Source organism: Aquarana catesbeiana, linkage group LG02, assembly GCF_042186555.1.
Source record: "Aquarana catesbeiana isolate 2022-GZ linkage group LG02, ASM4218655v1, whole genome shotgun sequence".
Taxonomy (NCBI): domain Eukaryota; kingdom Metazoa; phylum Chordata; class Amphibia; order Anura; family Ranidae; genus Aquarana; species Aquarana catesbeiana.
In genome coordinates, this window is record NC_133325.1 from 557,679,429 (window position 1) to 557,696,073 (window position 16,645).

A 16,645-nucleotide genomic window follows, 5' to 3' on the forward strand; every position below is an offset into this window, starting at 1 on the left:
AAAAAAAAAAAAAAAAAAATTAAAAATCGCAATAAGCGTATATTGATTAGTTTGCCCAAAAGTTATAGCGTCTACAAAATACGGGATAGATTTATGGCATTTTTAAAATTTTTTTATTTATTTATTTTTTACCAGTAATGGCGGCTATCTGCGATTTTTTTTCGTGACTGCGACATTATGGCGGACACATCGGACACTTTTGACACATTTTTGGGACCATTCACATTTATACAGCGATCAATGCTATAAAATTGCATTGATTACTGTGTAAATGTGACAGGCAGGGAAGGGGTTAACCACTAGGGGGACACAAGGGGTTAATTATGTTTACTAGGGAATGATTCTAACTGTAGGGGGCGGGGACGTACAAGGGGAGGAGACCGATCAGTGTTCCGCTGTACTGGGAACACAGATCAGTCTCCTCTCAACTGACAGGACGTGGATCTGTGTGTTTACGCACACAGATCCACGGTCCTGCCCGGTTAACGGGCAATCGAGGGTGCCTGGCGGACATCGCGGCCGTCGGGCACACGCATCGGGTCCCGAGCAACGCGGCGCGCGCCCCTGAGACGGCCGGGAAGCCCAGGACGTCATATGACGGCCACCCAGGATGGGAGATCCCATCTCAGGCCGTCATATAACTATACGTGGGTAATGAAGTGGTTAAACATTTGATATGTTTTCTATTTACTGCTGTGAATAAAATCATTGGATTCTGTTTTTTGCAGATTTTACACAGTGTCCCAACTTTTTGGAATTGGGTTTTCACTTCCATATTGCAGGGGGTGACATTGTCATCTTTCAAAATTCTGGGGTATGCAGAGGGCCCCAAATCTTGCAAGATGACCCACCAGCACAGTGTATTCTTTCACAGGATTTGAGTTACTCAGCACTTCCTCGGATTGTTTGCCTATACTGGACTTTTATCAGTTAGAAATGTAATCAGCCCTGCCAACTCTCTGTGTGGACTAAAGAACACCTCTCCTTTATATAATGGAGATGAACAGAGGGATGGGAGTTATTCTGTAATCCTAACATACTTCCTGTCCCAGGGTAACAACATTGCTCCTTCATATATACACCAGGATAAGGGGTCACTGTCATCATAGGACAAGAAAGGTGTTAGTAGCAGGATCAACAAATGAATAAAAGGGGGAAAAAAAACCTCAAGAAAATGAATGTAGCCAAAACATCTAAGGTAAATAGAAAACACCGCGCTAACCAGTAAAATGAATGAAAGCTGCTGCATACAGTTTGACAAAAACAACAAAATAGGCATATGGAAAAATGCAGCGCATGTACAAATGAATATAGGTCTTTAAAATGGTGAAACAGTCAAGAAATAACTAATTGACCACAGGTGCCTTGAAACACAAACGTCCATAAATGGATGTAAATGTCCAACCGCACAGGAGGTATAAGTACTCCAAGGGGTGGTGATGGTCTGATGGTTGTCAGAAAACACCTGGCATCATACAGCGACTTCCCAACCGAGATACCGGGTCCCAATGGGTCATTCAGAGACAGTGCAAAAAAGCCTCTTACCAGATCCTGTGGATTCCCATGTCAGCGACAGGGAATCGCATGCGCAGTTTGTCACAAATGACGTGGAATGGGAGATCAGGAATCGCCAATCTCTTGGATTGTGGTCTGTATGGATCTCGGCCGGCAACCGGATGGGTCCTCACAACGAACCGTCCTCACACCGAACCGTCCCAGCGTGCATCAGAAGTTTCACAAACGGTCCCCCGAAAGGAGCAGTTGGAGGGACTGGATCTCATGCGGTAAATGTGGAAACAAAAAGAATGTGCCTCCACATGGTGCAGATAAAAAAGGGCGTTTTTATTGACAAAAACGACCATACACAAATAAAAGCGTGATCACGGTGGATAAAAACAAATGGGCAACAAAGAGAGTGGTGTATGTGGCCGACGCGTTTTGACCTAGGGGTCTTCAACAGGAACTGCCCCTGTTGAAGACCCCTAGGTCGAAACGCGTCGGCCACATACACAAATAAAAGCGTGATCACGGTGGATAAAAACAAATGGGCAACAAAGAGAGTGGTGTATGTGGCCGACGCGTTTCGACCTAGGGGTCTTCAACAGGGGCAGTTCCTGTTGAAGACCCCTAGGTCAAAACGCGTCGGCCACATACACCACTCTCTTTGTTGCCCATTTGTTTTTATCCACCGTGATCACGCTTTTATTTGTGTATGGTCGTTTTTGTCAATAAAAACGCCCTTTTTTATCTGCACCATGTGGAGGCACATTCTTTTTGTTTCCACATTTACCGCATGAGATCCAGTCCCTCCAACTGCTCCTTTCGGGGGACCGTTTGTGAAACTTCTGATGCACGCTGGGACGGTTCGGTGTGAGGACGGTTCGTTGTGAGGACCCATCCGGTTGCCGGCCGAGATCCATACAGACCACAATCCAAGAGATTGGCGATTCCTGATCTCCCATTCCACGTCATTTGTGACAAACTGCGCATGGGATTCCCTGTCGCTGACATGGGAATCCACAGGATCTGGTAAGAGGCTTTTTTGCACTGTCTCTGAATGACCCATTGGGACCCGGTATCTCGGTTGGGAAGTCGCTGTATGATGCCAGGTGTTTTCTGACAACCATCAGACCATCACCACCCCTTGGAGTACTTATACCTCCTGTGCGGTTGGACATTTACATCCATTTATGGACGTTTGTGTTTCAAGGCACCTGTGGTCAATTAGTTATTTCTTGACTGTTTCACCATTTTAAAGACCTATATTCATTTGTACATGCACTGCATTTTTCCATATGCCAAAACATCTAAGGACTGGTAAGTAGAGATGCACTGATAATGGATTTTTATCAGCGCGTACGAGTACCAATACTTTCGGTCAAGTACTCGCCGATACCAAGTACCGATACTTTGTGGTGCAATTTGCGTCCATACAAAATTAATGGGTGCAAATCGCACTGTAAAGAATCGCATGCTATTTGAACGGGAATGGAGTGCAATTCTTGTCCGAATTGCATTCGATTTCCCCCACCGCTCCTGTGTGTAAGAACCCAGTAAAGAAAGCGCAGTGCCATGTAGTGTAGCAATCAGCAATTTATTAAAACATTTTACCAACTCAAAAGTAATTATCTAGTCAAGTCCTTATCTGCAGTGTCCCCGTCCAGCAGATGATAGCAAACCACGGCTGCTGGAGGTGCAACCACAGAACTGGAGGAAAACGAGGCTGCTCTGTGCAAAACCAATGCACAGAGCAGGCAAGTATAACGTTATTAAAAAAAAAAAAAAAAAAAAAAAAAAAAAAATCTACCATTAGTACGGCTTTAATAAATGCCCTGGCACCCACACCTGAAAAAGAATTCACAGGACTTTTGGCAAATAATCATAGGCTAACCTGTGTTTTGAACCCTCCAAGTTTTAGTGAACTGGGTGTCTGGGGGAACAGACTCGCCTTCACCAATAGTTACATCTTCTACAAAAGACATGCAAGGGATGTTGACATTTGGACTCTCAAAGTCATAATATGCTCCGATTGCTGCCTGTAGGTTCCTGAAAGATACAAAAAGTACATATCATTATTTTTAGAACAGAAAATGCAACTAATAAACCACAATCGAAAAAAAAACTAAAAATTAACAATTATGTACACAAAAGTAACAAATACTCAACACACTTGGTAGACGTCGGTCCAGATTGGTAGTTTATGGCCTCATTCATTTTATACTACGCAAAACTCTCCTCAAACATGCTTGGTTTTCTCTGCGGCATTGAAAAACTGACAAATTTTCAACCCAAACTGCTTGCTTTTATTCTTTGAAGAGAACAGGTCTGCTTGACCCACTCTCATGACCCGTCTTAAATAAAATATAAGCTTCACAAATTTATGTCGTTAGGATGGGCTCAACAATTCGTATTTTGATTATGAAAAAAAGCTTGGCAGTGGTGTGAAAAAAAAAAACTCCAGGTATGATTTTTATTCCAGATACATCAGTCCAATGTAAGCATTAATGCCTCATATCGCTGTGGAAGCTACTACAGTGATAGCAGCAATCTTTTGTGCCAGGCAGATACCCTTGTGCAGAAAAACCATATTGCAGCTTACCAGTAATATGTGGCAACTAATGGCACAACTACAGCGCTAAGAGGACTGCTTGGCGCAACTTGCAGGGACTGAACCTATTCAGTTAGACTCCACTGCTTTGATTATTCAGTATGCTACCAAAGTAGTAGATAGCCCCGTGGGTATGGAAGGCGCAGGCGTTCAGTAAATCCAATAAGCTTTTCCCCACTTATGCATTCATTTTAGCAAGTTTCAGGTTTCAATGTGTATAGTCCAATCTGGTGTAACACCACGTATCTGGAATTGGCCAAACTCCAACATGGCCGTAGGTGGAGGGAGTTCAGAATCACACACTTACATCACATTGCGGATGGCTCCCTAAAGGCCTTTTCTGATTGGCAAAACAAATTTGGTCTGCCACAATGTTTTTTCTACTATCTGCAGCTACAACATGCAGTCAAGGCTCAGGGTAAAGCAGCTACTATATAGGCGTCAATCCCCAACTCCTATTTTTAATACAATGCAGAACACTACCACTACTAAGGAGTTAATTTCTAAATGTTATGCCATGCTACTAGTTAAAGAGGAAGTAAACCCTGATGGGTTTTACTTCCTTCTTTGTTCCCTGCAAAGTAAAAGCATGTGCTAGTATGCGAATGTGACACTTACCTGCAAACGAAGCCCATGCTGTCTCCGCTGGATGCCACATCCATGTTCGCCCCTCTTCCTTCCAGGGCCATGGACTCCGGCTCTGTGACTGGCCAGAGTCGCAGGAGCCACTAGTCACAGCACTTGCTAATGAAGAAATGGCAAGGAGGGCCGTTTCTTCACAGCATATGCGTCAATGAAACCATTGGCGCAGTACAAAAGTAACTATCTCTTAAACGGCGCACGTTTAGGAGATATTTACTGTACCTATAGGTAAGCCTTATTATAGGCTTACCTATAGGTACAACTTGAAAATGGAGCTTTACAACCTCTTTAAATTTCTTGACAGCCACCCTCTTAGAGTAGAGAAGTATAGGGCTACAGATGTTGGATCTTTTTGATGATGATCAATGGGAAGAGGCTATACAGGCAGTTCAGGTGTGCTCCCTTAATGTAATGCAACTCAGAAGCTTATGAAACTTTACATCTTTTTGCATGTTTAATACACCCCTTGGAATCTTTTTAAGATGGGTATCCTAGATTACCCTAAGGCCCCATTCACACCTCAGCATTTTGTAGCCTAAAGCTCAAAGCTCCAAAACGCTGAAGAACAAAATCAATTATTTCGCCTGAAGCTCAAAAAAGTTCTGGAGCTTGTAGCCTGAATTGGGCGGATTGGTGTGTTTTACTCTATTCCCTCTTTGGGCCCCTGATTACATCATTTAGGATGAAACGTGCATAGGGCGGAATCGAAGGCCGTGACATTACCACGTTCTTGCACGTTCCAGCATTGCGAGGTTTGGAGTTAATGGTTTGTACCGATCGGCATGTACACCTTTAGTGTTTTTATATGCAATAAATTATACTAAAGGATTTTATACTATGCAAGCCTGGTGCTCCGTTTTCTTAATTCCCGGGACCATGAGCTTGAAGGACCAGTTTGAAGAGATCCAAGGGTGGTGCGTTCCTTCAATGAAAGAAGTTACACACAGAGATTCCATTTGACACATTTTGAAGTCATTTCAAGGATGTTGGACTTTTGACATCATCTGTATGAGCTTTCAAAGCATTCACTATTGTTTTCATTTCATTGTGTTGCATTCAACTATTTTAGTTAGTGTGGCATATTATTTACTGAGGTAAAGCGGAGTTCCATCCAAAAGTGGAAGTTTCGCTCGTTTGTCTCCCCCCCCTCCGGTGCATTTGGCAGCGTATACCTGACAGGTACCCTATCCCCACTTCCAGGAGTCCTGGCAGCTTACATTAGCAGCTCGGCTCCCTCATCCTCCCTCCCCTGCTGCCGGTCCAGTAGGAGAGCGCAGTGGTGCCTCCCGCATGCCCAGTAGGGACCCAGCGTGTAGCCGTAATGCTTCACTACCGCGTTCCCTTACCAGCAATGGCAGCGCCCGACAGCTGATGGAAACAACAGCTGCGGTGCCGACATCGCTGGACTCCAGGACAGGTAAGTGTCCTACTATTAAAAGCCAGCAGCTGCATTTTGTGTAGCTGCTGGCTTTTAATTTTTGCAGGGGTGAGCGGACCTCCGCTTTAATTTTTATGCATGTTGTTTTATACTGCAACCTTTGGGGTATTGGAATTCTGACTATCTGCATGAACTTAAAGTGGAAGTAAACCCTCCTATCGATTTCACCGGCGTTAATTCCGTGTTCGCGGCTTCAGCGCTGTGACTGGCCAGCAGGGTATGTGAAAAAAGGCAGCTCTTTCGTAAAAAGCTTTTCTTGAGCTGCAGTGTGCCTAAGAGAAAAGAATCATGAAACCCAAACATGGACCCAAAATATACCCAATGAATTACTGTATATGGACATATACAACATACAGAAAGCAAATACCAGTATAGATGCACATCTGTGTCAGGTATCTGCACTATGAAAAGTGTACAGTCTGCAAGTTTAAGACATAAATTGGAGTGGAAAAGCTCATTAACCGCTTCAGACCCGGAAGATTTGGCTGCTCGATGACCAGGCCATTTTTTGCAATACAGCACTGCGTCACTTTAACTGACAATTGCGCGGTCGTGCGACGTTGTACACAAACAAAGTTTGACGGCCTTTTTTTCCCCCCACAAATAGAGCTTTCTTTTGGTGGTATGCGATCACCTCTGCGTTTTTTTTTTTGCGCTATAAACAAAACAATTGTGTGACAATTTTGAAAGAAAAAACACAATATCTTACTTTTTGCTATAATAAATATCCAATTAAAAAAAAAAATAGAATTTTTTTCCCCTCAGTTTAGGCCAATATGTATTCTTCTACATATTTTTGGTAAAAATCACAACAAGCGTATATTGATTGGTTTGTGCAAAAGTTATAGCGGCTTCAAAATAGGGGATAGATTTATGGAATTTCTATTTTTTTTTTTACTAGTAATGGCGGTGATATGTGCTTTTTAATCGGGACTGCGATATTGCGGCAGACAAATTGGACACTTTTGAGACCACTGACAATTATACAGCCTTCAGTGCTATAAAAATGCACCGATTACTGTATAAATGTCACTGGCAGGGAAGGGGTTAACACTAGGGGGCGATTAAGGGTTTAACTGTGTTCCCTAGGTGTGTTCTAACTGTGGGGGGTCTGACTAGGGGAGGAGAGAGATTGGTGTTAATACTTAGTATAAACACATGATCTCTCTCCTCTCCTCTGAGAGAACCGGGATTTGTGCATTTACACACACACGGATCCCGGTTCTCGCACAAGTAAGGATGAGCTCCGGCGTGTTTGCACAGCCCACGTGCAGCGCCCGCCTGGAAGTCGGCACTGCGCTGCGCTAATCACAGGCAGTGAGACACTGTCCCGATGAAGAGATCGGGAAATGTCTCACTGCCTGTGATTAGCGCAGCGCAGTGCCGACTTTCTGGCAGGCTCTGCACGTGGGGTGTGCACACACACGCCAGAGCTCATCCTTAATTATGAGCAATCGCTGGTGCCCGGCGGCCATCACGCGCACCGGGCACTTGCAACGGCTTCAGGCACATGCTGCGGGCCTCTTACAGCGTCTTAAAGGGCCAACGTAGAGTTATGGCGGCTCGCCCAGGGGAGCCAACTTGCCGATGTACAACAGGACAAAAAGTTAAACCGTTCAGGTTCTCAGATGACTACTTGACATATACCTGAGCAACTGCCTTCACGGGAGTTTGAAGTCTTGTCCCGTTGAAACTCTCTGCCCTCCCTGCCTCCCCTCTTCCTACTGTCTTTTTTTTCCTTTTTATTTCCCTTCTTGACACCTAAGGTGTTGTCCATTTTTCTATACTACCCAGGAAAAATCTCCCGGTATGCATTGACTGCAAAGCCGGGGCTGAGAGCCGTATCTTGTACAATATCCACGTTTTGTTCCCTACCTCACGATGGCTTGGTACCTGCTAATCTGGGTTACTTCCATTTTGGCTTTTATTTTTTCTTACTGGTATGTGTATGACCAATAAAGCTATTTTTCTTTTTCTTTGGGGTTCCCACCCCATTACAGGTTGAAAAACAGGTTATATCTGGGGTAGAGGCTATTGCCCACAATTTACAGATACCTCCTATTGTTGTATTGGAACCTTGCCTGTTATCTCGCTGATCTCCATTGACTCTTTGACATGGTGGTTTTAATGTCTATTAATGGATTTCACTGATTATTATATGTAATGCCATAACGCTTTGTTCAAACCGCATACCTTAAATAAGGATTTAAAAAAAAAAAGTCAAACCGCAAATCCGCAATGGTGATGCCTGTCAAAATTGTAGAGACGGTATTGGAAGCCTTGGGAGGTTATTCACTGACCCAGAAAAGAGGTGTAGCGAAATAACAGAAAAAAGGTTCTGACGACAGTCTTGGGGGACCCCAAAGGAGAGAGGAAGAGGAGATAGTTGCAGGCAACACTGAAGAGGATGCTGAGATAGGTAAATAGGGATGTTGCTCATACCCCTTTACACTCCTCTACCCAATTCAACCGGGCAAATTTCTATCAATGTATGGGAACTGTGGTTAAACAGAAAAGTCAAATCGACCAATCAGCTTTCAAACATCCAGTCTGTTGGATTTTAGCCACTCGATCAGAGCCGCAGGGTATAGACTGCAGCGCCGATCAGTGTATTCTGACGGCAGAGAAGTCTCCCCGCTGTCAAAATACATTAGCTCAGCAGGGAGGATTCCCCCTATTGACCTTGAATGTGTGGATTTGGGAAATCGGGTCAGTTTTTTTGTTCGAATCGCTGGCTGGGAAAAAAAAAAAAAAAAAAAAGACTAAAGCCAACCCAACTCCAAATCAGCGCTCTCTGACAATCTCCCGTTCTGGCTGGGGGGGGGGGGGGGGGGGGGGGGGGGAGAACACAACAGCTCAGCAGGCGAGATCACTATACTGGCTTTGCATAGTTAGTAGCGGCTCCGACCAGAGCCAACAGTTATTCAGTGTGTACCAGGCTTAAAGTGGTTGTAACCCCACTTTGTCATTTTCATGCAATCCCATCTTCCATATTGCTGTGTGCCCCAGTGTATGTCCCCATTAAAAATATGTCTCTATATACACCTTATTTCCAAGCGACGCTCAGCGCTCACATGTCCTGCCACCTACCGCCTCTCTTGATCTGACATCTACATCGGGAGGGGTTGAAAATCCACCGCTGACGTAATCCCGGAGGAGGAGAGAGGTGATGTGAGTGCCACTAGGAAATGAGGTAAAGAACGGTGTTTTTTTTTTTTTTTTTTTAAATAAAGCAGGTACACTGGGGCACACAGCATTATGGAATACAGGGGATTGCATGAAAATTACAGTTATTTCAGCAGCAAAAGGGTAGGGGTAGACACTGGTACGGCCTGAAAGGCGGGGGGGTATCGGAGAAGGAGAGCTGCGGATGATGGAGGCACGTAAACTGAGCATGGTGTCAGGGCTCAGCAGCCATGATAAACCATGGTCAATTTACAGGGGGGAGGGCACAGCCAGGCAAGATCAGCCAGGTATTTCAGGTGATGGAAGGGGCCAAATGACACAGCACAAGCATTGTGCTGTATAACATGCTTTAAAGGAACAGGATCCTTTTTTTTTTAAAGGATAACAATTGCTTTAATGCATGGGCAGTTTAAAGCGGAGGTCCAGTCATTTATTTTTTTGTAAATAACATTGCGCGATTGTCAGTTTATCTGATTGAATATGGCATATGCTGTCCATGTAATCTTTGTGATTTGTTAAATCGACTCACTGTAGCCTCTGTGACATGCAAGCTCCCATCTTCATTGTGGGCATCTGAAGCCTGCTAGGAGTTTCTTCCGGGTATGGTACTGCTGGCTACCCAGCATGCACCTGTGGACTGTGTACAAAGCACTTGGCAACCTGTCAATCAATATAGAAAACCCGGAAGAAAGCTGCTCCTGGGATTGATGACACGTATATATCCCAGGAGCCAACGCGCAGCAGGATATGAGGTACCCTCGCCGCAGCGAGGTACAAAGGAAATTAAGATTTATAATTATCTTACCGGTAACATGCTTAAAAATAAAAAAACAAAAAAATAAAATTAAAAAAAAACATCCCAAAACATCAAACATTCATTGTAATGAGATCAGCAACACCGGCGGCCAAAGATAAAATAGGGTGAAACTCTGCTTTAAATTGATTCAATAGGCTCAAGGTTTTCTACCTTCATGCAGTCTATGCATGAGGGTAAAAAAACCTTCTCTGTGTAGCAGCCCTCCAGCCCCTAATACATACCTGAGCCCCATCTCAATCCAGCGAGGTACACGAGTGCCTCCGCTCTCCGGGGACTCTGCCATCTCATTGGCTGAGACAGCAATGGGAAACACTGACTCAGACTGCTGTCAATCACAGCCACTGAACCAATCAGGAGTGAGAGGGGGCAGGGTTGAGCCTCGGGTTCTGCGTGTGAATGGACACGCAGGGCCGCAGCTCAGGAGCAAGCCTGCTCGGGTGCCTCAATTGCAAGCTGCTTGCTATGAGGGCAAAAGGTTTGTTGAAGGAGGTGAACCTTGCGCAAACAATAAAACAATGCTAATATCTATAGCTGCTCCCAAAAAACAATGAAAAAACACTGTGCAATTTGGGAATTGAGTGGTAGGGGGCGCTGTGTAATAATAATATGTGCCTTCTCTATACGACCATATAACATGGAATAAAGTGGCATGTGCAAATAAAGTGCAAAATCAGGTAATACCTAACTAGAAACAAATACTATAGAATATATGAATAAATCTGTGCAAATATAAAGTGCAATATTTAGATGAACAAGTGAATAAAAATATAACGTTGAAAAAGTTCATAGTGAAAATTAGTGAAAAGAAATCCTTCACCAAACACCAAAAGTGCTCAGATATGAAAGCTGCTCACCAGATGGCTATGACCTCTTTATTTAATAAGATGGTCTAATGCGCTCTAGGGATATCCTAATAGGAACCCTTAGTTAATGGATGAAGCCTCTGTGTCCTCCTCTCCTCCAAATTCTTTCATAAAGAAAACAAAGACAATCCATAGCGCAAAACAGTTTTTTAAAAAAATACACAGAAATACAGTGCCTTAGCCTGGCACTGAGGGTAATTTGCATGAATTACTATATATCACCGCTGGGCTCACGTCCAAGCTGGCGTGCGTTCCCACTGGGGCTAGGAGAGAAACTGGAAGCTGGGATCCGGAAATTGCGTGACTGAAAACGCCTCATACATTTCGTAAGGATTACGTCATCAGGAAGCGTAGCGGTCACTGGGCATGCCCACTCTATATGGCTAGGAAGTGACTGTGATTGGCGGAGTTGTAAGTCTCCCCCTGCCCTCAAACTATGTGCCAGGCATCCATACAGGGAATACACATTCCACATAGCCCTACCGTATTTTTTAAGCAGTTCATTGTATGTTACCACAATGATTAGACATTTCATAATGTAATACATTTCAAGCAAAACAAAATATACATAAAACAGATTTAGAAAATGAATGCAAGTTAATTGTTGAACACCAAACCTATTTTTAACTATAGTATGATCACATACTTATATGGTGCAAACCATTGTTCCCCATAACATGGACATCCAAAGAATCACAGAGTCCTATTTTATTAGTTTGTTAAAAAACAATTTAAATCCAACTCTATGTTCATACCGGTGGGTTGCATATCCAACATGTGGAACCTTAAATTTGCATGCGCCCGTGAAATGGCGACAAACTTCAGTACCCTATATTTTCCATAGGCATCGTTTTAAAAATCCCCTATAGGTCATCAGTCATATAGGCGAAATGTAACATGTACTGCAATCTATGTTTTCATTTGTAGGCGTTTACGTTCGTACGTATATATGGGGGTGAACAGTTTGATTAACTGTTTTTTTTTTTACCACATAGGGTCCCCATGTGATGATTTTTTGGTGACGGATTCTCTTTAATGAGACATTTAAAACCCTGAAAGTCTCACCTGTGCTCCACTGAATGTAATGCAATGCAGATCGCAACAGTTATTTTTAAAGTGAACTGTTAGACGGGGTCAATTTTGTTTTGTTGCAGGCTAGCTGGTAATGGAGTGTGCTGGGAATTTTTGTTTGTTTTTGATTGGATTTCCTCATACATCAGGACAAAATATCCCCTAGTTAGATGCTGGGATGTTAGGGGGATGTACCCATCTTCACTTCATTTGCTTCTCTGCCTCAGGGCCAGTTCACACCAGAACATGGTGTGGGAAATGTGCGTTCCATGTGCGCTTCCTGCACTGCCCTTGTGATCTGCATGCAGGTGTTAATTAACTATTGACAGCACCCCAAACACAGATCATAACGCACTGCATTTGCAGGCACCAAATTGTATGGTACCGCTGTACTAGAGCTGCACAATTAATCGTTAAAAAATCGTGATCTCGATTCACCTCCCCTGACGATCTCTCCTGCTGAGTTTGACGATTCTTTCATATAAACAAGTGGAGAGATTATCTGCTCACTCAGCTGTCAAAAGAAAACATCCAGGCATTCTGCCAAGTTTAGAACTTGAAACATTGTATCTAACTTCCTTCTTAGATCAAAGGGATAGAACTTCTCTGTGTAAACAAATAACATGGGCAATCTGCCAAGCTTTAAACAACCTGTAAATGCAGGAAGTTTAACCAAAGTCTAAATCTTTTTCTGACACTTCTTTCTTATTACTTGGAACCCCCAAACATTAGAGATAAAATTATATATATATTTATTTATTTATTATAATATGGAAAAAATTGGCAATTGCTGCAATATTTTATGTCGCACTGTATTTGCCCAGCAGTCTTTCAAATGCAATTTTTTGGGAAAAAATACACTTCAATAAAAAAAAAAAAAAAGAAACAGTAAAGTTAGCGCAATTTTTTTTTGTTTTAATGTGAAAGATGATGTTACGCCGCGAGAATCGTGAGAGAATCGTGATCTATCCTCTAAGCAAAAAAATCGTGATTCTCATTTTAGCCAGAATCGTGCAGCTCTACGCTGTACCATGCAGTTTGGTGTGGTGCATTTTTAGAAGAAGTGCCGTGCATGTGAACTGGCCCTCAATCTTCTCCTCCCAAGCAGGCAACACAATAGTAAGCACCAGCTTTGCTCTGCACTCAATTTCAATTACATAGCTCTATCTCATTGCTCAGAAAACTACCAATAAAATGGGAGAAGTGGTGCCTGGGGTATAACATCCGATCAAAATGGGTTATTGAGGAAAAAAAAAAATGCCTGAAAATGCTGATGCAGCCAAAACTGGCCTAAACTCATTTACAGCTATCTGCAGGAAATATTTTACTTTTTCAAGTGCAGATTACTGCCGTTTCAGCTGCTGTCAGATACAAACATCTGTGTGAATGTAGCCTAAGGGCTGGTTCACACCAGATGCAGTCCAGGGTGTTTTTATTCTACATCAATATGGATTCCAATGACCCTAGTTCACACCAGCGCACTGCGTTCCAGTACAGTCAACAAAAAGTAGAACACACATGCAGCAAAAAAAAGCACATGTACACAATTGTCCTTGATTGAGATTAATAAAAAAAAAAAAAAAAAAAAAAAAAAAAAGAAGGAGGATAAAAGATGCAAAAAAATGCATCCAGAATGCAAAAATAATGGTATGAACCAGGCCTTAAGGCACACTAGAATGGTTTTCATACCTTCACAGTAATGCTGTGAGCAGTAATTTACATAACGATCCTCTGGTGCAATGTTAGGGTCATTTCAAGCTGTGCATGGTGCAGCCCAGTGTACTCGCAGTTTTTGTGCAGGTTACATGCACTTTCCCATAGACTTCTATTAGATCGAGCGTTTTTTTGCTGCATTTTCTGAAAGCGCACCAAAAGACCTGTATGCTGCATCTTTGGTACGCTTTTAGAAAAAACACACTAAAACACCAGATCTAATAGAAGTATATGGGAAAGGGTGGGTAACCTGCACAAAAACTTCAGGTACACTGTGCTGCAGCCAAACTGCAGCGTGAAAACACCCTTAGCCTGTAAAAAAATAAATTAAAAATAATAATTTAAGAAACATTTAATACATTTGTTAAATAATTGTTTTTTTTTTTTTTTAGTGAATTGACTACTTTTGATACTATGCTATAAAAATGCTGCATAGTGAATTGAGCTCTACAACCCTTACTGGTGTATTAAACGAAACTGAAAAACTAACTTGGCACGCACACCAACCTGTTTGATGCAAAGTGGAATGATTCACAAGGTCAAGGTAACATACTAGAAAAACAGGCCAGCCATGCAAGTATGCAAATATAATTTAGCTAATCATCAACACAATCAGTAAATGAAGAAAGAATACCAGAGTTAGGAGGGGCTTCAAGATGAGCTAGAACATAAAACAAAGGCCTCTGAAATCTAATCTGAAGCCAGTGGAGCACAATGCACATTTGTAAAGTACAGTACCTTTATAACTTTTTTTTTTTTTTTTTTTAAGCACTTGCAGGGCCATCTTAATAGCATAATGGGCCCCTGGGCAAAGTAATACACTGGGGCCCCTACAAGCCTTCCCCAAATTACGTACCTACTCTCAAGAATGAAAGAATAGTTAATAAATTTGAACAAAGTATAAAAAGTTTGATATTATATTAATTATTATATTTTATCACTGTATTAGTGTCACTAGTGATGTCAGTGTACCTCCCTGCAAGGGTCTGTTGGCGCCAGATTGTCTGCTACCCTACAATCCTACTAAAAGTCATACACTACTATACACTGACACTGTACTAATGACACTGGCTGGGAAGGGGTTAACATATAGGGGTTAACTGTGTGCCTAGCAAGTGTAATATGTGCTGCTTTTACTTACAGAACTGGCTGTCTCTTCTCCCTGGAAAGCAGAGAGAAAAACAGCCAAATCGCTGTTCTGTGTACACAGTTTTGTGTGTTTTTTTAACACAGAACTCTGTGCTGTGATTGGACACAGCTGATCAGCAGGATTCCTTCAAAAACATTGGGTAAAACCTGTTGATTAACTTGTGCTATGTCCAATCACAGCCTGGGTTGGCAGTGGGCATTCATGCCCCAAAAACCAGGAAGACAGGTGGCGATGTACAAGTATATGGTCTGTCCTGCCTGGGCTGCTTACCCTCAATAAAACTACAGAGGGTGGGTAGCAGTTAAGGTATATTTTACACCAGATGTGGTAGGACTATGATGGGTGGCTATTTCAGCATAATAAAAAAAATCAATATATGGTGCTACGCTCCAAATAAAATAAAGTGCTTTAGGTGGTTCATATACAGTGCTACGTGTAGAGGTCGACCGATATATCGGCCGATATTTGGCGTTTTTTACTTAATCGGCATCGGCCGATTGTGCTGATAAAAAAGGCCGATTGTAACTTCAGCCGTGACTTGCAAATGACTTCTGTAATAGAAGTTAATGCAAGTTGCCTTAAGTTATCTGTGAAGTTTTCTTCTCTCCTCCTCTGGGCAGCCTGCCAAGTCTGATAAGAAGATACATTTGTATCTTTCAGGTTCTTTTTATCAATAGACTGAACTCCGTGTGTAGAATTTCTCAGTTTAACCATTTAAAGACTAAATCTTTTCTGACACTTGTTGCTTACAAGTAAAAATCCAGTATTTTCTGCTAGAAAATCACTTAGAATCCCCAAACATTATATATATTTTTTTAGCAGAGACCCTAGGGAATAAAATGGTGATTGTTGCAATATTTTATGTCACACGGTATTTGCGCAGCGGTCTTTCAAACGCAATTTTTACAAAAAAAAAATACAGTAATGAATTAAAAAAAAACCTAAGCAGTAAAGTTAGCCCATTTTTTTTCGTCCAAAAGTTTTGATTACCTGTTTTTGTGTATTTAATATTTAAGATAGTTTTTTTTTTTTTTTCTAAATTATACATACAAGTGAACTGATTGGAGGTTTGTTTTGTTTAATGTTTAAATGAAAAAAAAATTCTGTATTACTTAAGGCTGCTTTCACACTGGAGCAGGCATGCGTTGATGGTAAAACGCTGCTAGTTTTAGCGGCGCTTTACCGTCATTTTAGAGGCGCTATTCGGCTGCTAGCGGGGCGCTTATAACCCAGCTAGCGGCCGAGGAAGGGGTTAAATGCGCCCCTGAAGCGCCACTGCCAAAACGCTTTGCAGGCGCTTCGGCAGCGGTGCGCATTCATTTTAATGGGCAGGAGTGGTGGAGGAGCGGTATACACCGCTCCAAAGATGCCATTTGCAGGACTTTTTTTTAACATCCTGCCAGCGCATCGCCTCAGTGTGAAAGCACTCGGGATATTACACTGAGACTGCAGGGGAGCCGTTTTACAGGCGCTATTTTTAGCCCAAAAGCGCCTGAAAAACGCCCCAGTGTGAAAGGGGTATAACTGTTAGATTTTATGAGATGAAGGGAAAAAAGAAAAAAAAAAAAAAAATCGGCCAAATATATCGGCCCAAAAAAATCGGCATCACATATCGGCCATCGGCCACCGCAATTTCTAAATATCGGCATCGGCCAGA

General features: G+C 42.5%; 1 protein-coding gene across 2 annotated transcripts in view; it reads right to left on the reverse strand.

Annotated features, from left to right (window-relative positions):
- Positions 1 to 16,645, reverse strand: part of ILRUN (inflammation and lipid regulator with UBA-like and NBR1-like domains) — a 64,085-nt gene that overhangs the window by 27,518 nt on the left and 19,922 nt on the right. For both annotated transcript variants that reach the window (XM_073616008.1, XM_073616007.1), the window contains exon 2: positions 3,392 to 3,546. In XM_073616008.1, coding sequence (XP_073472109.1) covers positions 3,392 to 3,546 — 155 coding nt within the window. The remainder of the gene's footprint in view (positions 1 to 3,391; positions 3,547 to 16,645) is intronic.